General features: G+C 44.4%; 1 protein-coding gene across 1 annotated transcript; it reads left to right on the top strand.

Moving 5' to 3' along the window:
• The first annotated feature begins 8196 nt into the window (after nucleotides 1-8196).
• On the top strand, nucleotides 8197-12140 carry LOC135512059 (myocilin-like). Its single transcript, XM_064933675.1, has 3 exons — nucleotides 8197-9005; nucleotides 9640-9723; nucleotides 10906-12140. The coding sequence occupies exons 1-3, from the start codon at nucleotides 8522-8524 to the stop codon at nucleotides 11706-11708; spliced, it is 1371 nt and encodes a 456-aa protein (XP_064789747.1). The 5' UTR covers nucleotides 8197-8521; the 3' UTR covers nucleotides 11709-12140.
• Nucleotides 12141-22708: the final 10568 nt, after the last annotated feature.

Below are 22708 nucleotides of genomic sequence, written 5' to 3'. Positions count from 1 at the left end.
CTCACCCGGTACATGGCCCTGTTGATGTGGTAAAGTTGTCCTGTCCCCTTAGCAGAAAAACCCCAAAGCATAATGTTTCCACCTCCATGTTTTATGGTGGGGATGGTGTTCTTGAGGTCATAGGCAGCATTCCTTCTCCTCCAAACACGGCGAGTTGAGTTGATGCCAAAGAACTCCATTTTGGTCTCATCTGACCACAACACTTTCACCCAGTTGTCCTCTGAATCATTCAGATGTTCATTGGCAAACTTCAGATGGGAATGTATATGTGCATTCTTGAGCAGGGGGACCTTGCGGGCGCTGCAGGATTTCAGCCCTTCACTGCATAGTGTGTTACCAATTATTTTCTTGGTGACTATGGTCCCAGTTGCCTTGAGATCATTGACAAGATCCTCCCGTGTAGTTCTGGGCTGATTCCTCACCGTTCCCATGACCATTGCAACTCCACGAGGTGAGATCTTGCATGGAGCCCCAGGCCGAGGGAGATTGACCGTTCTTTTGTGTTTCTTCCATTTGCGAATAATCTCACCAACTTTTGTCACCTTCTCACCAAGCTGCTTGGCGATGGTCTTGTAGCCCATTCCAGCCTTGTGTAGGTCTACAATCTTGTCCCTGACATCCTTGGAGAGCTCTTTGGTCTTGGCCATGCTGGAGAGTTTGGAATCTGATTGATTGATTGCTTCTGTGGACAGGTGTCTTTTATACAGGTAAGAAGCTGAGATTAGGAGCACTCCCTTTAAGAGTGTGCTCCTAATCTCAGCTCGTTACCTGTATAAAAGACACCTGGGAGCCAGAAATCTTTCTGATTGAGAGGGGGTCAAATACTTATTTCCCTCATTAAAATGCAAATCAATTTATAACATTTTTGACATGTGTTTTTCTGGATTTTTTGTTGTTGTTATTCTGTCTCTCACTGTTCAAATAAACCTACCATTAAAAGTATAGACTGATCATTTCTTTGTCAGTGGTCAAATGTACAAAATCAGCAGGGGATCAAATACTTTTTTCCCTCACTGTAATCAGAGAGAGACAGACAAATGGACAAACAGACAGACAGACAGACAGACAGACAGACAGACAGACAGACAGACAGACAGACAGACGGACAGACAGACGGACGGACGGACGGGCGGACGGACAGGCGGACAGACAGGCGGACAGACAGGCGGACAGACAGGTGGACAGAGTGACAGTGAGGGAGAGAGATTACAGATGGAGATACATTTGCATATGATACAGTGTTAAGGCATGGTAGCAAATGTCTGATACAAAAATAACATCTCTGAATCAACATCAGGCTGTTTTCATTCTGTCAGAGAGAAAGGGAGAGAAAGGGAGACAGAAAAAAGCCTTTGGTACTGCATGCATACCCTTTACAGAAAGGGTGTGTGTGTGTGTGTGTGTGTGTGTGTGTGTGTGTGTGTGTGTGTGTGTGTGTGTGTGTGTGTGTGTGTGTGTGTGTGTGTGTGTGTGTGTGTGTGTGTGTGTCACTGACTGAGGTGACCATGTTGCCAGTGTACAGTGGAGCGTTTGTATAATGGTCTGGTGTCATGTTAGTCTGTCTGCATCACTAATGAAGGCTTATGGACAGAAACACCTGGCTGGCTGCATTGGGCTGGCAGTGAGCACTGAGTGACTAAACAACACTTACAGTAAGAGGAGGGGGGGAGAGGGACATAGTGTGTAATCCACCATGATTACACCTGGCAGACAGTCATAGCAGACAGACAGCAGACGATCTTTAATCCTTACAGACAAAAACATCCCATCCCACCATCGCATCATATCGCCTGAGGGCTAAGTTATAGGACACAACAAAACACCCCCGGTATCCACCTCAGTACTCAACACCAGGACTACTGTAATGTACCAACCTTGAAGGCCACCTTTTCCAGCAACATGAATCAAAAGTATTGAGTCATTTATGTTTTCACCAGCCTTACATTATGGTATAGTCACATACATGTAGCAAAGTAAACACTGGTAACTGAAGAATGTCTGGGAAAGAAACCACCTGCTGCCTCTGGGGTTAAGAGGTCAATACTGTGTGTGTGTGTGTGTGTGTGTGTGTGTGTGTGTGTGTGTGTGTGTGTGTGTGTGTGTGTGTGTGTGTGTGTGTGTGTGTGTGTGTGTGTGTGTCTCGTCTACCTCACCCTGCATACCAAAATCAAATCTAATGTTATTAGTCACATGCGCCAAATACAACAGGTGTAGTAGACGTCACAGTAAAATGCTTACTTACGAGCCCCTAACCAACAGTGCAGTTTCAAAAAATATGGATAAGAATAAGAGATAAAAGTAACAAGTATTAAAGAGCAGGAGTAAAAAATAAGAATATATATAGGGGGTGCGGGTACAGAGTCAAGGTGCGGGGGCACCGATTAGTTTAGGTAGTATGTACATTTAGGTAGAGTTAATTAAAGTGACTATGCATAGATGACAACAGAGAGTGGCAGTGGTGTGGAGGGGAGGAAGGGGGGCAATGCAAATAGTCTGGGTAGCCATTTGACTAGATGTTCAGGAGTCTTATGGCTTGGGGGTAGAAGCTGTTAAGAAGCCTCTTGGACCTAGACTTGGCGCTCCAGTACTGCTTGCCGTGCAGTAGCAAAGAGAACAGTCTATGACTAGGGTGGCTGGAGTCTTTGACAATTTTTAGGGCCTTCCTCTGACACTGCCTGCTATAGAGGTCCTGGATGGCAGGAAGCTTGGCCCCAGTGATGTACTGAGCCGTTCGCACTACACTTTGTAGTGCCTTGCGGTTGGAGGCCGAGCAGTTGCCATACCAGGCAGTGATGCAACAAGTCAGGATGCTCTCGATGGTGCAGCTGTAGAACCTGTTGAGGATCTGAGGACCCATGCCAAATACAACAGACCAATCATATCAAAAACCAATCACCTGTTGTTGAAAAAACTTAACTGCTATGGCTTTTCAACCTCTGCCATATCGTGGATTCAGAGCTATCTGTCTAATAGAACTCAAAAGGTTTTCTATAATGGAAGCGTCTCTAATGTCAAACATGTAAAGTGTGGTGTACCGCAGGGCAGCTCTCTAGGCCCTCTACTCTTTACTATTTTTACCAATGACCTGCCACTGGCATTAAACAAAGCATGTGTGTCCATGTATACTGATGATTCAACCATATTCGCATCAGCAAACACAGCTAATGAAGTCACTGAAATCCTTAACAAAGAGTTGCAGTCTGTTTTGGAATGGGTGGCCAGTAATAAACTGGTATTGAACATCTCTAAAACTAGGACCATTGTATTTGGTACAAATCATTCCTTAAGTGCTTATACCTCAGCTGAAACTTGTAATGAATGGTGTGGCTGTTGAACAAGTTGAGGAGACTAAATCACTTGGAGTTACCATAGATTGTAAACTGTCATGGTCAAAACATATAGATTCAGTGGTTGCAAAGATGGGAAGAGGTCTAGCCGTAATAAAGAGATGCTCTGCTTTTTTGACACCACACTCCAAAAAGTTCTGCAGGCTCATGTTTTGTCTAATCTTGATTATTGTTCAGTCGTGTGGTCCAATGCTGCAAGGAAAGACCTAGTTAAGCTTTGCTCGTTTTGCTCTTAATTGTAGTCAGATGGCTGATATAAATGCTATGCATGACAGTCTCTCTTGGCTTAGAGTTGAGGAGAGACCGACTGCATCACTTCTTCTTTTTATAAGAAACATTCATGTGTTGAAAATCCCAAATTGTTTGCGTAGTCAACTTACACACAGCTCTAACACACCTCCTTTCCCACCAGACATGCCACCAGGGGTATTATGTAGAGCCCTTATTGCATGGAACTTCCTTCCATCTCATAATGCTCAAATAAACAGCAAACCTGGTTTTAAAAAAAAGATAAAGCAACACATCAAGGCACAACGCCTCTCCCCTATTTGACCTAGATAGTTTGTGTGTATGCATTGAGATGTAGGCTATGTGTGCCTTTTTTTAAATGTATGTAGTTCTGTCCTTGAGCTGCTCTTGTCTATTGATGTTCTGTATTATGTCATTCTGTATTATGTTTCATGTTTTGTGTAGACCCCAGGAAGAGTAGCTGATGCTTTTACAACAACTAATGGGGATCCTAATAAAATAACAAAATACCAATCACCACAATGTAAATGACCCTTTACCCCACAATGTGTGGGCTAATGAGTGTGTTGGCCTCCACAAAATGAGCAAAATTCATAATTTGTTCTGAAACTAAATGTTTTGCCAGAGGCAGATCTGTTGTTTCCCAACCCTCAAGGCTGTTGGTAAGGCTGTTGAAATTACCGATTTGAAGTTGATTAGTCTGAGTAACTAATGTTGTATGTTTGTCTGTTGACAGGCTGGCAACTTATTCCAGGTACCAGAAGTTATTTCCACAGTCCTTTTACTGTCCTGGATCACCACTTCAACTGTTTCTCTCTTTATTCCTTATGTTTGTCATGCGGGATCAGATGCATCGTCAACTTCCATGTCCCACTTCACTAATACTTCTCAAAATATCTCAAGCTTCTGGATCCATCTTCTGGATTTTTCAATGTAATTTTATTTTCCTATCTGAGGGGGGAAGTATGTCATTCTTATTTAACTCAATGTATCTGTAACATAAGCCTTCCCTTTGGTATTCAGGAGTGGAAATCTGAAGTTGTTGCCAAGGATGCTGCTAGTATTGTACCTTCAGGGTTTCTTGGAATCTTTCAAAAAAAACTGGTCTAAACTGTTCCAAGAGGAGATTTCAGTCTCAGTTTCTTTTCTGAGTCTCTGCCAGGATGGTCATCCTCCTTGCTATTATTTTCTTCACTCTTTACTCCATCTGATGTACAGTATCTGTCCATTTATTCTCCTAGAAAATATCACATGCACAACTCTTACGAAGATATACTTCCTTCAGAAAGTATTCACACACCTTTTCCTAATTTTGTTGTGTTACAGCCTGAATTTAAAATGAATTACAGATTTTGTGTCACTAGCATACACACAATACCCCATAATGTCAAAGTGGAATTATGTTTTAGCACATTTTTACAAATTAATAAAATATGAAAAGCTGAAATGTCTTGAGTCAATAAGCATTCATCCCCTTTGTTATGGCAAGCCTAAATAAGACAAACTGGCAGAGAGACAGGAAACACAGGGATAAATACACTGGGGAAAATAAGCGACACCTGGAGGGGGTGGAGACAATCACAAGGACAGGTGAAACAGGTCAACGCGTGACCGACTCCCTAATTTCTGTACCCCACACATATAATTATCTGTAAGGTCCCTCAGTCAAACAGTGAATATCAAAACAGATCCAACCACAAAGACCAAGGAGGTTTTCCAATGCCTCGCAAAGAAGGGAACCTATTGGTAGATGGGTAACAAAGAAATGCAGACATTGAATATCCCTTTGAGCATGGTGACATTATTAATTACATTTTTGATGGTGTATCGATACACCCAGTCACTACGAAGATACAGGGGTCCTTCCTAACTCAGTTGCTGGAGAGGAAGGAAACCGCTCAGGGATTTCATCATGAGACCAAAGGTGACTTTAAAACAGTTGCAGAGTTTAATAATAGCTGTTATAGGAGAAAACTGAGGATGGATCAACAACATTGTAGTTATTCCACAATACTAACTGTGAAAAGTGAAAGGAAGGAAGCAAATGTTCCAGAACATGCATCCTGTTTGCAGTAAGGCACCAAAGTAAAACTACAAAAAATACCCAGAAACACTCCGAGCTGTAATCGCTGCCAAAGGTGATTCTAACATGTATTGACTCAGGGGTGTAAATATGACATATTTCTGTACTTAATTTTCAATATATTTGCAAAAATGTGGAGTAAGTCAAGAGGTATGACTTCTTTCTAAAGGCACTGTACACTCTGGGTGCTGTCGCACAGCAGTAGTCAAACCACTTGGGCTGCTGATAAATGTAAAGAAACAACATTATCTACATTTGTGGTCTGTCTTTTTTATTTGTGGACTAAGGGACCACAAACACCACACAGACTGTTGATGTGCCATTCATCTGCCATTCATTCGGCGAGGTGTGTTTTAGGGAACCACCGACCGGTGGACCAATTTTTTTGCTCGATTCTACATGTAGAATTGGTTTGCACTCAGTTACAAATTACAGGCGGCACTCTGTTCAGAGGTGCTAAGTACTCTTGGCTGGCAAATGCTACCGGTATGTCCGTGCCCCTCACTGAGAGACTGCAGCTGACCGCCTGTAGACTGCCTGTATTTTCTCTGTGGCCACTATGAGGCAGGGGGCCAGGGGCCATGGACAGGGCTGGAGAAAAACAGGATGCCTGAAGCACCGTAACTTTACGTCAGAAAAAAACATTGGAGAGGTGAACGAACGTACGGTGGAAACACTGCTGGAGATTCCACAGTGAAACATGAAGTATATCCAGTTGAGCCAACCAGGGGAGTTTGAGTTTGATATTGTGGAACAAACACTTTTCAGTGAGTATGTGGTGAATTTAAGTTGGAAGCATAGGGGTGGAATGACTGGGAAGGGGGGAGGGAATAGAAAATAAATCATCACTCAAGCAATGTTTTGAATTTGAGTCGACCGTAGCTGTGCCAAGAGTAAATATGCAAAAACCATTACTCCTTCCCCGAGGGGAGGGGGAGAGGAGATGGAGCATCTGTTATTATCTTAGTGATTCTCCCTGCTACCTCTCCTCTTCTGCAGATCCTCCGTTCTCCCTATCATTTGTTTTTTTCTTTAATCGACTATCGTGTCTGAGCCATGTGGTTCCAACCTGCTCCCCTGTCCCCTCCCTCAGTCATAAACATGTGTGTGTGTGTGTGTGTGTGTGTGTGTGTGTGTGTGTGTGTGTGTGTGTGTGTGTGTGTGTGTGTGTGTGTGTGTGTGTGTGTGTGTGTGTGTGTGTGTGTGTGTGTGTGTGTGTGTGTGTGTGTGTGTGTTGGCACTTCACAAAACTGGCCCCCAAAACCAACTGACAGAGGCAAGACACGTGGAATGTCCACCTGGTACAAAACAAGGTTTGTTTTTTCTCCAGATCACCAGATCAAACCAAAGGACATGATCCCCTTTAGGGCTGCTCCCCAGGGCCCAGATCCCAAGCTGGTAGCAGGCCAGGGAGAGGGAAGAGTAGAGAGGGTGTCTAGGCAGAAGTTGAGCGGGAAAAGAGAGGGTGATTAGCCAGAGGGAGAGAGGTGGGAGGAGAGGGAGAAAAGAGATGTTGGCTAGCCAGCAGGAGAGCAGTGGAAGGAGAGGGAGGCAGAGAGAGAAGAGAAGTGGGGGGTGGGGATTCCTGCATGTGACAGGAAAGAAAGGGGAGGTGACTAAAACCCTGTCCCAACGTTCTGATATGAATCACGTTGTAATGAAAGCTTTCTGTTACACAAGAGTGGGATGATGTCCAGTCAAATATTCCCTAATCATCCCCATCCTTTAGCTAGATTTATGATGCCAGAGTGAAGCAGCCAGATAAAGAAAACTATGGGTTAGGGAGGAAGGATGGACCATCTGTGCTCACCACATTCCTAATCCTAACCACCCTCCAGACATCCTGCCCTGGCAGAGCAGAGTGCCAGACTGCCCTCAGGTGTACAGGTGAACTGATTTTCCCTTCGATTTGGGACCAGGCTAAGCTGGGTTGGCCTGTTGTGGGGGCCCAGGGGTGGACGGCAGCTGGACATCCCAGACCTGTTTAGACTAAGGCAAGCAGATGTAACTGTGCATTACTGAACCTTAGCCCAGAGCTTACCTGTGCTTCACACCTAAAATGCAGGTGCATAGGACGCTACCTAACTAGTGATAAATCAAAGAGATATTGGACATTGTGCCTGGGGAGAGTTTAATCATATGGTGATTTCATTATATAACTATCGGATGTAAAGGAAGTAAACACTGAGTACTTTTATAAAAAGGGGATCAGACAGACAGACACAAAGACGCTCAGTATAGACAAATACAACCTATGTTTTGATAAATAACTGCAGACATACAGTATACTGCAGACAAACCACTATTACAGACAGACACAATAAAACATAGTCAGAAAAAAACAAACTGTGTTAAATCCACTCTCTGTCTCAGAACACATGGTGTCACACCCCCAGCTACCCCCCCCCCCATGCCCCATCTCAGATGTGCAGCCATGATCCTTGTCCCCTCCCACAGTATGCTAGTTGACTGTATAAATATCCCACTTGCAGCGTGTTCTAACTCAGAGAACAACAGACAGTGACAAAAGACCAGGGACGCAGTCAGAAATAAAAGAGACCACGCAAAGAATTCAACAGGATATAAACCTGATCTCAGCTGAAAGGTTCCATCACAGGTCCTCTGATCCAACAGAAAGAAAGAAAGAAAGAAAGAAAGAAAGAAAGAAAGAAAGAAAGAAAGAAAGAAAGAAAGAAAGAAAGAAAGAAAGAAAGAAAGAAAGAAAGAAAGAAAGAAAGAAAGAAAGAAAGAAAGAAAGAAAGAAAGAAAGAGAACAACTCCTGAAGGACCAAGTGAGTGATCAAGTCTGAGACCCAGGTGATCCATCCACCTGTCCACCAGAATGTGGCTCCAGGTAGCCTTGGGTCTGTCCTACCTGGTTCTGAGCTCCCAGAGCCAGGACAGAGCCTCCCTGAGACACTCCAATGACCACACGGGGCGCTGTCAGTACACCTTCACCGTGGACAACCCTGCCGAGGCGAGCTGCTCCGGGACCAGCGGAGGACCAGATATGGAGGCGGTGAAATCTCGTCTCACCCTGCTAGAGGCCCTGGTCAGCAGGCTGCTGGGGGGCAAGGGAGCAGGGGGAGAGGGTCCAGGGGGTGGGGGAGACAAGACCATCCAGGAAGCGTACTCCCAGGCCATGAGAGATAAGAGCCAGCTGCAGGGGGACAAGGAGCAGCTGAACAGGCAGGTGCAGGGGCTCCAGAGGAGGGTGGACGAACTGAGTGTGGCGGCTGAGACACTGCGACAGAGACCCTGCCACCAGCCCCAAGCCGCTGGAGCAGGACTCCCACTTCACGAGCTCAACCAGAGACCAGCCAGCGGTAAGTCTCTACTGTCTCACATCATCACTTATAACCCACCCCTGAACTGTGTGAAAATGCATTAATGTATATACTTTTAGAGAGAAGAGTTCCTAAAGGGTTCCTCAGCTGTCCCCATAGGAGCCCTTTTTGGTTCCTGATAGAACCATCTGTAGAAAGCATTCTACATGGAACCAAAACGTGTTCTTCAAAAGATTAGCATATGGGGACAGCTGAAGAACCCTTTAAGTTTCTAGATATCACCTTTGTTTCTAGGAGTGTATGTGAGTTAGGAACTGTGGATTGTGAGTGTTTGTTTATCTGATCTGGTCAAAATCAGTGTTCTAATGTAAACAGAGTGGAGTACAGGTCAGGTTTCAGTATGCACTGCTTGGTTGGGTTAGCGGAATGGTATTTACACAGATTCTGCTTCTACTACTCTGTCACTTGCGCGTTGCATGTTAGTTTAAGTGTCTGTGATCCTTTGGGGAATGCAATAAATCTGTTAAATAGGGGGCTGCGCTGCATGTTAAATGACTGGAGTTTGAACGTGTTCAGAATTATTGGAGCTGGATATTTTGAGTTATTTATGACTTCAGCCACCAAATAAACCATTGAAAAAAATGTTATTTCTCTCTCTCTCTCTTCCTCTCAGACTCTCTCTATCAGGAGATGAAGGCAGAGGTGACTGAGGTCCCAGCATCACGTCTCATTCAAGACGCTGGGCAGAACCACACAGGTTGTTTTTTGGGATTGTTTTTGTTTTTGGGAACAAAACATTTAGAGTACAGATTATTGTATGGGACCATATACAAAAAAATGTTGAGAAAGACATTTTTTATTGAGTAGATATATTTATTGGTTTCTTTTCATTGTGAAAAGAGATATGGAAAATGTAATGAGTTGAATGTTATTTGTTGATGTAAAAATCTAAATGTACAGATTTTAAGGTTAGATTTGGGGTGGGGTCGACAGAAATTCTGGCACAACATTGGGGTCTTGTAGAAAAAGGTTGAAAACCACTGATTTAACTTGTATCTATCGCTCCCTAGTGGCTTCTTAAAGTCACTACACACCAACTGTACTGAACAAAAATATAATGCAACATGCAACAATATCAAAGATTTTACTGTTACAGTTCTTATGAGGAAATCAGTCTATTTAAATAAATGTATTAGGCCCCAATCTATGGATTTCACATGACTGGGAATACAGATATGCATCTGTTGGACACATGTACAGTATGTTAAACAAAATGGGCTTCACAATGGTTCTATTTCTGTGCATTCAAATAGCCATCAATAAAATGCAATTGTGTTCATTGTCCATAGCTTATGCCTGCCTATACCATAACCCCACGATGGAAAACTGTTCACAACGTTGACATCAGCAAACCGCTCGCCCACACAACACCATACACACCGGTCGAACATACTGCTAAATTCTCAAAAACTGCACACTCCCTCAAATCTTGAGACATCTGTGGTATTGTATTGTGTGACAAAACTGCACATTTTGGAGTGGCCTTTTATTGTCCCCAGCAAAATGTGCACCTGTGTAATGATCATGCTGTTTAACCAGCTTCTTGATATGCCACACCTGTCAGGTGGATGGATTATCTTAGCAAATGATAAATGCTCACTAACAGGGATGTAAACAAATATGTGCACAAAATTTGAGAGAAATAAGCTTTTTTGTGCATATGGAACATTTCTGGGATGGTTTATTTCAGCTCATTAAACATGGGACTAACAGTTCACATGTTGTGTTTATATTTTTGTTCAGTGTATTATGTATATGCACGTCACCACTAAAAACGAAAATAAATGAGAGATGATCATAAAGGTAGTGATCATATTTCATAAAGACCATATTCCAATTGACTTGATATTTAATGTAACTACCTTCTCTCTGTGTCCAGGCTGTGGTGAGCTGGTGTCTGTGGGAGAGCCCGTCCTGCACCGAAAGGCTGACAGCATCACAGGGAAGTACGGGGTGTGGCTGCAGGACCCTGAGCCCATGGCCTCTCCATATGGAAACAAGACGGTGTGGCGCATCGACACAGTGGGCACGGACGTCCGCCAGCTGTTCGCCTATGAGGACATGGAGCAGTTTGCCAAGGGCTTCCCCATGAAGGTTATGGTGCTGCCTGAGCCCGTGGAGAGCACAGGGGCCACCCTGTACCGTGGTTCCCTCTACTACCAGCGCCGACGCAGCCGCACCCTGCTCCGCTACGACCTTGCCTACGAGAGCCTGGCGGCACGCCTGGACCTCCCCCACGCTGGCTTCCACGGACAGCACCCCTACTCCTGGGGCGGCTACACAGACATCGACCTGGCGGTGGACGAGCAGGGCCTGTGGGCCATCTACAGCACCAGCAAGGCCAAGGGAGCCATCGTGGTGTCCCAGCTGGACCCTGAGAGCCTGGAGGTGAAGAGGAGCTGGGAGACCAACATCAGGAAGAACACAGTGGCTAACTCTTTCATGATTTGCGGTCGGCTCTACACGGTGGCCAGCTACACCGCCCCAGACACCACTGTCAACCACGTGTTCGACACGGCCACTGGCCAGGGCAGAGGCATGGCAGTGCCCTTTAAGAACCGCTACCGCTACAACAGCATGGTGGACTACAACCATGCCCAGAGGAAGCTCTATGCCTGGGACAACTTCCACATGATCACCTACGGCGTCAGTTTGGGGAGACCCAGCAGAAGCAGCCAATAAGAGGAGTCTGGGCAGAGATGATGGACTGGCGTGGCGTGAACTCATACGCTGTTACTAGAATATTATCAACCAACAACATTACTAACAGCTTTATAATCAGATCACAGCAAGGCAAGTTGCTACTCTGTCTACTGCAATGCATTTTTTTTCTACTAATGTAAATAAGTGAATGAATGAATGAATGAATCTTACAATAAAATTAATGGCAGGAGATTCACTAAGGTGGAACTCCATGTAAACAGTCTGAGATATTGCTCTTCCTGTATTATATATAATGTATTTTACTTATTTTAATTTAAAAATGTACTGTACTGTCCATGTTGAGTCTATATTCAAGTTGTATCTTCACTATTGTGTATTATATGGGCTCCAATTACCATTTGTATGTAATTTTATCTCTCAATAAATATTAAAATGATAGAGATCCCTAAAGAGTTGATCAGTCTGCATTTGTTCAGTCCAGTGACACGCCCCCCTCAGAGAGAGAGAGACACAGCTGCATGTGAGCTCTCACATTTTTCAACATGTTTTTAGATTTGGAATTAGATAAACTTTGATTTTTCGGCAGGTACATATGCAGGATGCTACCCTCCACAGCATGGCCTTCGCTCCAGATCAGAACTCCAAACCGACAACCTAATTTTGACCAAAATTAACCCTAGAGATTACTGCTTCCAAGGTTTTTTTTTCCAAGCTATACGGAGGGTGCTCTAGCAGACAAACATCAGAGACCTGAGGACACCATCCAAACTGGAACTGAGTGAGTAGTGTTTGATCTGATGCTTTTTTGAAAGCCAAGAATAAAATGAAAAAATTAAAAAAATTAAACATAAAGTACATTACAATGATATATTTGACTTTATGGGGACTGAATGCTGAGTTAAGGCTGTCAGGCTTGCAAGGACAGACCAGATACAAATTCAATTAGCACCCAGGTGAGAAGAAAAAGGTGTCGAGGCCTTTGGGCCCAACAAGTGTCAGGAGTCTTTGAAGAGCCCTCTGAAGCCCCCTCCTGCTGTTCAAAGACCATTCACTGGCATTTTCTACAAGAAATCTGACTCCAGAAATAAAAGCTTCTCTCAAGTGGGTGTGAGACCTACTCCTGGTGCCTGCTGCACTGCTGTTTGGATTCCACCTGGCGATCTGTTTATCGTCTGCCCTGGCCTGTCTCCCCCTGTCTGGTACAGGTACCCCCACCACACTCCCCCATCTCTCCCAAGGTTTTGCTTGCCTCCAGCACACACGCACAATCATCAAGGAACCCACCAGGTACAACCCTAACTCTGTAAACAAGGGCACCCTCATAGACGTCATCCTGACCAACTGGCCCTCCAAATACACCTCCGCTGTCTTCAACCAGGATCTCAGCAATCACTGCCTCATTGCCTGTATCCGCTACGGAGCCACAGTCAAACGACCACCCCTCATCACTGTCATACGCTCCCTAAAACACTTCTGTGAGCAGGCCTTTCTAATCGACCTGGCCCGGGTATCCTGGAAGGCCATTGACCTCATCCCGTCAGTTGAGGATGCCTGGTCATTCTTTAAAAGTAACTTCCTGACCATTTTAGATAAGCATGCTCCGTTCACAAAAAGCAGAACTAAGAACAGATACAGCCCTTGGTTCACTCCAGACCTGACTGCCCTCGACCAGCACAAAAACATCCTGTGGCGGACTGCAATAGCATCGAATAGTCCCCGCGATATGCAACTGTTCAGGGAAGTCAGGAACCAATACACGCAGTCAGTCAGGAAAGCTAAGGCCACCTTCTTCAGGCAGAAGTTTGCATCCTGTAGCTCCAACTCCAAAAAGTTCTGGGACACTGTGAAGTCCATGGAGAACAAGAGCACTTCCTCCCAGCTGCCCACTGCACTGAGGCTAGGTAACAGGGTCACCACCGATAAATCCATGATTATCAAAAACTTCAACAAGCATTTCTCAACGGCTGGCCATGCCTTCCGCCTGGCTACTCCAACCTCGGCCAACAGCCCCGCCCCCCCCGCAGCTCCTCGCCCAAGCCTCTCCAGGTTCTCCTTTACCCAAATCCAGATAGCAGATGTTCTGAAAGAGCTGCAAAACCTGGACCCGTACAAATCAGCTGGGCTTGACAATCTGGACCCTCTATTTCTGAAACTATCCGCCGCCATTGTCGCAACCCCTATTACCAGCCTGTTCAACCTCTCTTTCATATCGTCTGAGATCCCCAAGGATTGGAAAGCTGCCGCAGTCATCCCCCTCTTCAAAGGGGGAGACACCCTGGACCCAAACTGTTACAGACCTATATCCATCCTGCCCTGCCTATCTAAGGTCTTCGAAAGCCAAGTCAACAAACAGGTCACTGACCATCTCGAATCCCACCGTACCTTCTCCGCTGTGCAATCTGGTTTCCGAGCCGGTCACGGGTGCACCTCAGCCACACTCAAGGTACTAAACGATATCATAACCGCCATCGATAAAAGACAGTACTGTGCAGCTGTCTTCATCGACCTTGCCAAGGCTTTCGACTCTGTCAATCATCATATTCTTATCGGCAGACTCAGTAGCCTCGGTTTTTCGGATGACTGCCTTGCCTGGTTCACCAATTACTTTGCAGACAGAGTTCAGTGTGTCAAATCGGAGGGCATGCTGTCCGGTCCTCTGGCAGTCTCTATGGGGGTGCCACAGGGTTCAATTCTCGGGCCGACTCTTTTCTCTGTATATATCAATGATGTTGCTCTTGCTGCGGGCGATTCCCTGATCCACCTCTACGCAGACGACACCATTCTATATACTTCCGGCCCGTCCTTGGACACTGTGCTATCTAACCTCCAATTGAGCTTCAATGCCATACAAGACTCCTTCCGTGGCCTCCAACTGCTCTTAAACGCTAGTAAAACCAAATGCATGCTTTTCAACCGTTCGCTGCCTGCACCCGCATGCCCGACTAGCATCACCACCCTGGATGGTTCCGACCTTGAATATGTGGACATCTATAAGTACCTAGGTGTCTAGCTAGACTGTAAACTCTCCTTCCAGACTCATATCAAACATCTCCAATCGAAAATCAAATCAAGAGTCGGCTTTCTATTCCGCAACAAAGCCTCCTTCACTCACGCCGCCAAACTTACCCTAGTAAAACTGACTATCCTACCGATCCTCGACTTCGGCGATGTCATCTACAAAATTGCTTCCAACACTCTACTCAGCAAACTGGATGCAGTTTATCACAGTGCCATCCGTTTTGTCACTAAAGCACCTTATACCACCCACCACTGCGACTTGTATGCTCTAGTTGGCTGGCCCTCGCTACATATTCGTCGCCAGACCCACTGGCTCCAGGTCATCTACAAGTCCATGCTAGGTAAAGCTCCGCCTTATCTCAGTTCACTGGTCACGATGGCAACACCCATCCGTAGCACGCGCTCCAGCAGGTGTATCTCACTGATCATCCCTAAAGCCAACACCTCATTTGGCCGCCTTTCGTTCCAATACTCTGCTGCCTGTGACTGGAACGAATTGCAAAAATCCCTGAAGTTGGAAACTTTTATCTCCCTCACCAACTTCAAACATCTGCTATCTGAGCAGCTAACCGATCGCTGCAGCTGTACATAGTCTATTGGTAAATAGCCCACCCATTTTCACCTACCTCATCCCCATACTGTTTTTATTTATTTACTTTTCTGCTCTTTTGCACACCAATATCTCTACCTGTACATGACCATCTGATCATTTATCACCCCAGTGTTAATCTGCAAAATTGTAATTATTCGCCTACCTCCTCATGCCTTTTGCACACAATGTATATAGACTCCCCTTTTTGTCTACTTGTTAATTGTTTACTCCATGTGTAACTCTGTGTTGTCTGTTCACACTGCTATGCTTTATCTTGGCCAGGTCGCAGTTGCAAATGAGAACTAGTTCTCAACTAGCCTACCTGGTTAAATAAAGGTGAAATAAAAAAAATAAAAAAACGGTTGGGGAGATTGACTCTGAACTTACATTAGCCCCAAGTCGTTATATATATATTTTTTTATTGTGCATTTTGCTATTTGCCTCATGACTCCTGCATACATTGTTGACTACAGACTTTCTTTAATCAACCGTGGGAAAGACTATGTTTGTTCCCACACTCGGGACTCTGACTCTCTATTGGTTACACAGACTCTTGGCCTCCCATCCTATTCTAACCACCTATCGCCGGCTTTGTATTCATGCTACCTGATGAAATTGCTGTACAATATGATCTTGTTGTCATCTGATGCACATTTAGATGTCATAATTCAGCACTGCAGTGCTCTCCTTGTCCTCTGCCGTGCCTTGATTGTATTACTGTTGATGATATCTGGAAATGTGCATGTACACCCTGGCCCATCTACTGTTGCTAGCCACAATTCTGACTTGTGCTCTGATACCTGCTTCACTGATTTCTGCTCTCGTAAAAGCATGGGTTTTCTGCACATTAACACGAGAAGCTTATTTACCTAAATAGATCAATTGAAGGTGTGGGTTCACAGCTCGAATCCAGATGTGTTGGTCATTACTGAGACGTGGTTAAGGAAGAGTGTTTTGAATACTAATGTTAACCTTTCTGGTTATAACCTTTTTCGGGCAAGACAGATCTTCCAAAGGTGGTGGAGTGGCAATATTTACCAAGGATCACCTTTAGTGCTCGGTTGTCTCCACCAAGTCTGTCCCCAAACAATTTGATTTGCTGGTTTTAAGCATGAAACTTTCAAATAGCTCTTTGTTGACTGTTGCTGGGTGCTATCGTCCTCCATCAGCACCGGCCTGTACCCTACCTGCCCTAAGCTCTCTCCTGGCAATTTACACTAAGTCTGAATTTGTCCTGCTTGGTGACCTAAACTGGGACATGCTTAAACCACCTGACCAAGTCCTAAAGCAATGGGACTCCCTAAATCATTCTCAGATTATTACCAATCCCACAAGGTATGACTCCAAACACCCAGAAAATGATACTCTCCTTGATGTTATCCTCACAAATAATCCTGATAGGTATCAGTCTGGTGTTTTCCATAATGACCTTGGTGATCACTGTTTTACAGCCTGTGTTAATAATGGCTGCTCAGTGAAACGAGCTGTCCTGATTTGTCATAAACGCTTGCTAAAAAACTTTAATGAGCAAGCCTTCCTTCATGAACTGGTCTCTGTAAACTGGTATAGAATCAGCTTGATCCCTCTGTCGAAGACGATTGGACCTTATTTTTTATATTTTCAGTGGTATTGTGAACAGACACGCCCCCATAAATAAAATGAGAATTTAAAACAAGTTCAGAAATAAGTGCACTCAGGCTATCCAGAAGGCCAAAGTTAGTTACTTTAAGGAGCAGTTCTCTCTCTGGGGGTCTAAACCCAAGAAGTTCTGGAAAATTGTTAAAGACCTGGAGAAAAAACCCTCCTCCTCACAGCTGTCCATGTCCCTTAATGTTGATGATGTGGATATTATTGACAAGAAGCACATGGCTGAGGTTTTTAATCCCCACTTCATTTAGTCAGGATTCCTATTTGACTCAGCCAAGACTCCTTGCCCATCCAACATTTCCTCATCTTCACCCCTTCTAATGCGACTATCCCCGATGCTTCTCCCTCTTTTTCCCCTGCCCCGCTACAAAGTTTCTCCCTGCAGGCAGTCACTGAGTCAAAGGAGACTCAGTGACTTGACCCCAAAAACCCATCTGGGTCAGATGGTTTAGACTCTTTCTTCTTTAAGGTTGCTGCCTCTATCATCGCCAAGCCTATCTCCAACCTTTTTACCTGTCTCTCCTCTCTGGGGAGGTTCCCATTGCTTGGAAGGCAGCCACGGTTCACCCTTTATTTAAAGGGGGAGATCATCAAGCTGATCCTAATTGTTATAGGCCTATTTCTATTTTGCCTTGTTTATCAAAAGTGGCTTTCTTGATATCTATAGTATTCTTTTGGGTATGCAATCTGGTTTCCGCTCAGGTTATGGATGTGTCACTGCAACCTCAAAGGTCCTCAATGATGTCACCATTGCCCTTCGTTCTAAGCAATATTGTGTTGCTATTTCTATTGACTTGGCCAAAGCTTTTGATACGGTAGACTGTTCCATTCTTGTGGGCCGGCTAAGGATTATTGGTGTATCTGAGGGGTCTTTGGGTTGGTTTGCTAACTACCTCTCTCAAAGGGTGCAGTGTATAAAGTCAGAAAATCTGCTGTCTCAGCCAATGCCTGTCACCAAGGGAGTACCCACACACTTCTCAATCTACATCAACAACACAGTGCAGGCAGTAGGAAGCTCTCTCATCCATTTATATGCAGATGATACAGTCTTATACTCAGCTGGCCCCTCCCTGGATTTTGTGTTAAATGCTCTACAACAAAGCTTTCTTAGTGTCCAACAAGCTTTCTCTACCCTTAACCTTGTTCTGAACACCTCCAAAACAAAGGTAATGTGGTTTGGTAAGAAGAATTCCCCACTTCCCACAGGTGTTTTTAGTACCTCTGAGGGTTTAGAGCTTGAGGTAGTCACCTCATTCAAGTACTTGGTGTAACGGATGTGAAACGGCTAGCTTAGTTAGCGGTGTGCGCTAAATAGCGTTTCAATCGGTGACGTCACTTGCTCTGAGACCTTGAAGTAGTGGTCCCCCTTGCTCTGCAAAGGCCGCGGCTTTTGTGGAGCAATGGAAACGGCTAGCTTAGTTAGCAGTGTGCGCTAAATAGCGTTTCAATCGGTGACGTCACTTGCTCTGAAACCTTGAAGTAGTGGTTCCCCTTGCTCTGCAAGGGCTGCGGCTTTTGTGGAGCGATGGGTAACGACGCTTCGAGGGTGACTGTTGTTGATGTGTGCAGAAGGTCCCTGGTTCGCGCCTGGGTATGGGCGAGGGGACCGTTTAAAATTATACTGTTACATTGGGAGTATGGCTAGACGGTTCACTGTCCTTCTCTCAACACATATCAAAGCTGCAGGCTAAAGTTAAATCTAGACATGGTTTCCTCTATCGTAATCACTCTTCTTTCACCCCAGCTGCCAAACTAACCCTGATTCAGATGACCATCCTACCCATCCTAGATTACGGAGACATAATTCATAGATCGGCAGGTAAGGGTGTTCTCGAGCGGCTAGATGTTCTTTACCATTCGGCCATCAGATTTGCCACCAATGATCCTTATAGGACATATCACTGCACTCTATACTCCTCATCTCTGTTTACCCGTCGCAAGACCCACTGGTTGATGCTTATTTATAAAACCCTCTTAGGGGGAGTGAGGCCTATCTGAGATATCTATTGCATCCCTCATCCTCCACATACAACACCCGTTCTGCCAGTCACATTCTGATAAAGGTCCCCAAAGCACACACATCCCTGGGTCGCTCCTCTTTCAGTTCGCTGCAGCTAGTGACTGGAATGAGCTGCAACAAACACTCAAACTGGACAGTTTTATCTCAATCTCTTCATTCAAAGACTCAATCATGGACACTCTTACTGACAGTTGTGGCTGCTTTGCGTGATGTATTGTTGTCTCTACCTTCTTGCCCTGTGTGCTGTTGTCTGTGCTCAATGTTTGTACCATGTTTTGTGCTGCTACCATGTTGTGTTTATACCAGGTTGTTGTTATGTTGTGTTGCTACCATGCTGTGTTGTCATGTGTTGCTGCCTTGCTATGTTGTTGTCTTAGGTCTCTCTTTATGTAGTGTTGTCTCTGTTGTTGTGATGTGTGTTTTGTCCTATATTTATATTGTATTTATTTTTATTTTTTAATCCCCGCAGGAGGTCTTTTGCCTTTTGTTAGGCCGTCAATGTAAATAAGAATTTGTCCTTAACTGGCTTGCTTAGTTAAATAAAGAAATACAAAATAAATAAAATAAAAAAATTACATTTGAACAATTTGCACTGAGGATTTTCATGACCACACATCCAATACTAAAACTTGAGGGTATAACTGCATGTTGAAAAAGCCACCCAAAGCCTTGACATGCACAGCAAACTACAGAATAAGCCACAGTACACAAAGAGCAAAGCATTTCGGAAGAGACAATGCAGGTTTGTTTTTAACCGGTCATGTGGTGCCATCTGCTGGCCAGTAATTGACATGTCTAGTATCATTTCAATGAGTTCTAAGAAATTAGCTATGTAGCATGGAATCTGCATTGAGCCATATTCCGTGTGGATTCCAGGCTAACAGCTATGTGCCTATAGAATAGTCCGTAGGTCTATAGTTTAGGTGCTGACTACTTCATCAACCTAGCCTGGAATCCATGTGCTTCATCAACACATTGTCACTTCATCAACATAGCAACTGGCGCTATTGGACCAAGCTAGCTAGTCTCTAATTCTGACATCCATAATGGCTTGAACCACGTGTTATACTGTTAACCCCTAGGGACATGTCTGTTGGGGTGGGGGTCTACAGAATGTTGGCATGGGTGGGCATTCAACAACACTGGGGAGGGTAGGTATTGCTCGGGTGTTACCACCGTGTGTGTGGCAACACTGTAAGGAGACTAATAATGACAGACAAGGAGATGACACTCGGCAGCAGCTGCTGTGCACACTAATGGAAACTTTGCTTGGGGTGTGTATGGTACCATTTCACCCCCCACACAGACAGAAACATACACGACAATAGGGCAATACCACAGCACCCTACTGTATATGGAATGATTCTCTGAACCAGGAACCATGCATGATTTTTATGTCTCTCATTCTCACTGTTTTACCAACAGAATTTCATTTCCTCTCTGAAATAAACTTTGTTGTTCGATACTTTCCGTCGTTTTATCCTATTTCAGTGTGAAAGTCATAGGTTGGCAACGTATTGATTGTGTTATTATCTAACACTGTCTGTCACTTACCAGTAGAACATGTGACACACAATTAAAACAATATATCGTTAATTCTTGCACACCCATCAACAAATATATTTTTTCAAACGACAATAACTATGGGGGCTATGTAAAGTAAATATACATAAAAAAATAAATATACCGCTCCATAGAGCCAGTGACAAAATGCACTATTAGTCTTTACATTTTCATCAACTGTAACTGAATGCCACTTGGCAATTCGTAGAACAGATCGAAAAACTGTAAATGCATTGCATTCCACAACAAAAAATATTTAAAGAGAAACTTGTGGTGAGGGGGGCGTCACCACCAGCTGGGCCAGCAGGAAGTGGGCACACATGGCAGCCAGCATGGCCAGATGGTTAACGGTTTGTCTACACGGTAATGGATACGTGCGGTTTAGGCCCCCAAAGTAGCTCGCTTTCGGGTGTGCTGGAAGCATATGGCAGCACGTTCGATGTTGCGTCAAGAATTCATCATAGCAAGTTTGTATGAAAGTCTGGTTATTACATTTTATGAATTTATTCACAGATACATTTTAAGATGCTCTAAAACGCTCTGGTGACAAACACACGTTTCTTCCCTGTTTCCAATCGTCCACATGGCTGGGATAACCTATTCAAGTAAGTTAAGTAAATAACGTTACATTTCGAATGTAAACTCAAAACATGTATTATTAGCTAACTAGCTACAGTGCAGGCTAACTCAAATGAGCTTCTAATGTAGCTCGCTAACGTTAGCTATCTAGCCAACTTTACATACGTATAGATAGCTAAGTGAATTAAATGTCACCCGCTACTTAACTTCTTATTAGCTAGCTATCTTGATGTATTTATCACTAAAAAAAACAACACTCCAAATGCATTTGTAGGTAGGTAGGTAGCTAGCTAACAGCCATGGAGAAGGGTTGAAAGGATAGCAGCTCCAACTGTCAAAGTGAGAGAGTAGGCTATTCTGGATAGGGTATGGACTTGTGTAGTTCCATTCCCATTAAGTGAGGACAGTGATAATAGTAACATAATATTCAGTGCAGTCTAATTTTAGTATAATGAAGTCTGTTTCTTGTGAGGTTTTCTGTCCTCAGATACAGAAGCCTGTCTGCAGATGAAGAGGTCCCAATGACGAGCAGCGGTTCTCAGTCCTGGTCCTGGGAACTCAAAGGGATGCACATTTCTGTTTCAGCCTCAGCACGACACAGCTGATTCAAATGATCAACTCATCAAGCTTCAAGTAGTATTTATGTATTCATTTGTGATGCTATCCTTGATATGATCCTGCTATTGTCACATGCTACACATGCATCTATCCAATGTTATCATGATTTGTTATGAGGGATATTATACTTTAGTAATCCACAATGACCTGGTGATGTGAAAGTCTAATGACATTATCTTCCATATTCCTACAGATACCTTGTAACAGGACATTATTTCAAAACGATTTCCTACAGTTACCGTGTAGGGCACTGCAAGGTTGGGTGACCAGGGCCATCTGGGACTGCCTCCTGGGGGAATTCAGGCGTATGAAGGCTACCTGTGTCCTGCATAATATAATGGACACGAGGACCAGGAGGGGATCTGCAGCTCGCCGCCGTGTGCCATAGGAGAAGTCTGCTGCTCTTCAGGATGTTTCAAGGATGGGGTCCAACAATGCAGCAAGAGGCGAGAGATCTTCACCTCCTACTTCTTCGAGGGGTGTGCTGTTCCCTGGCAACACCATAGACTACACTATGAACAACCAAAGGCTCTTTTTTAAGAGCCATCCACATTGCAATAAGAGTATTCTTCCATTTGCTTAGCTATGTCAACTGCAGTTGTTCAATTCCCAGTTTCTCTCCCTTTTAATTTCTACTTCTCAGGCGAGGGTGCTGTTTAGGTAAGGGTGTGATGTCTGTACAAAAAACAAAACAGGCTATTTTAAGTCTCCCATATTGAAAAGATGTAGAACAATTAGACACCCTATAACCCACACCTACACACTTATGTATCAATCTGATTCATGGGTTGTGCAGTAAGCAGACTCAGGTGTATAACTGTGGCTCCTTCCACATTCAAAGAATAGGCAAGAGGGCCGACCATGGAGAATAGTAAGACACTTAATTATTTCTATAACTGCGCTATATTGTTTGTCCTCGTAAGTCTGCACGTTTTTCCAGCATGCATTACTCTGCAGCCACTTAGTGTGGGCACCAGGTGT

This window comes from Oncorhynchus masou, chromosome 3 (genome assembly GCF_036934945.1).
Source record: "Oncorhynchus masou masou isolate Uvic2021 chromosome 3, UVic_Omas_1.1, whole genome shotgun sequence".
Lineage (NCBI taxonomy): Eukaryota > Metazoa > Chordata > Actinopteri > Salmoniformes > Salmonidae > Oncorhynchus > Oncorhynchus masou.
The sequence above is the reverse complement of the archived record's forward strand: the minus strand, read 5'-3'. Positions and strand labels throughout refer to the sequence as shown.

Excerpts from the sequence above, each read along its gene's own strand:
- LOC135512059 (XM_064933675.1), top strand. The coding sequence starts at position 8,522 with ATGTGGCTCCAGGTAGCCTTGGGTCTGTCCTACCTGGTTCTGAGCTCC. Across the intron at positions 9,006-9,639 it reads CAACCAGAGACCAGCCAGCG|ACTCTCTCTATCAGGAGATG; the intron begins GTAAGTCTCTAC and ends TCTTCCTCTCAG. Across the intron at positions 9,724-10,905 it reads CGCTGGGCAGAACCACACAG|GCTGTGGTGAGCTGGTGTCT; the intron begins GTTGTTTTTTGG and ends CTCTGTGTCCAG.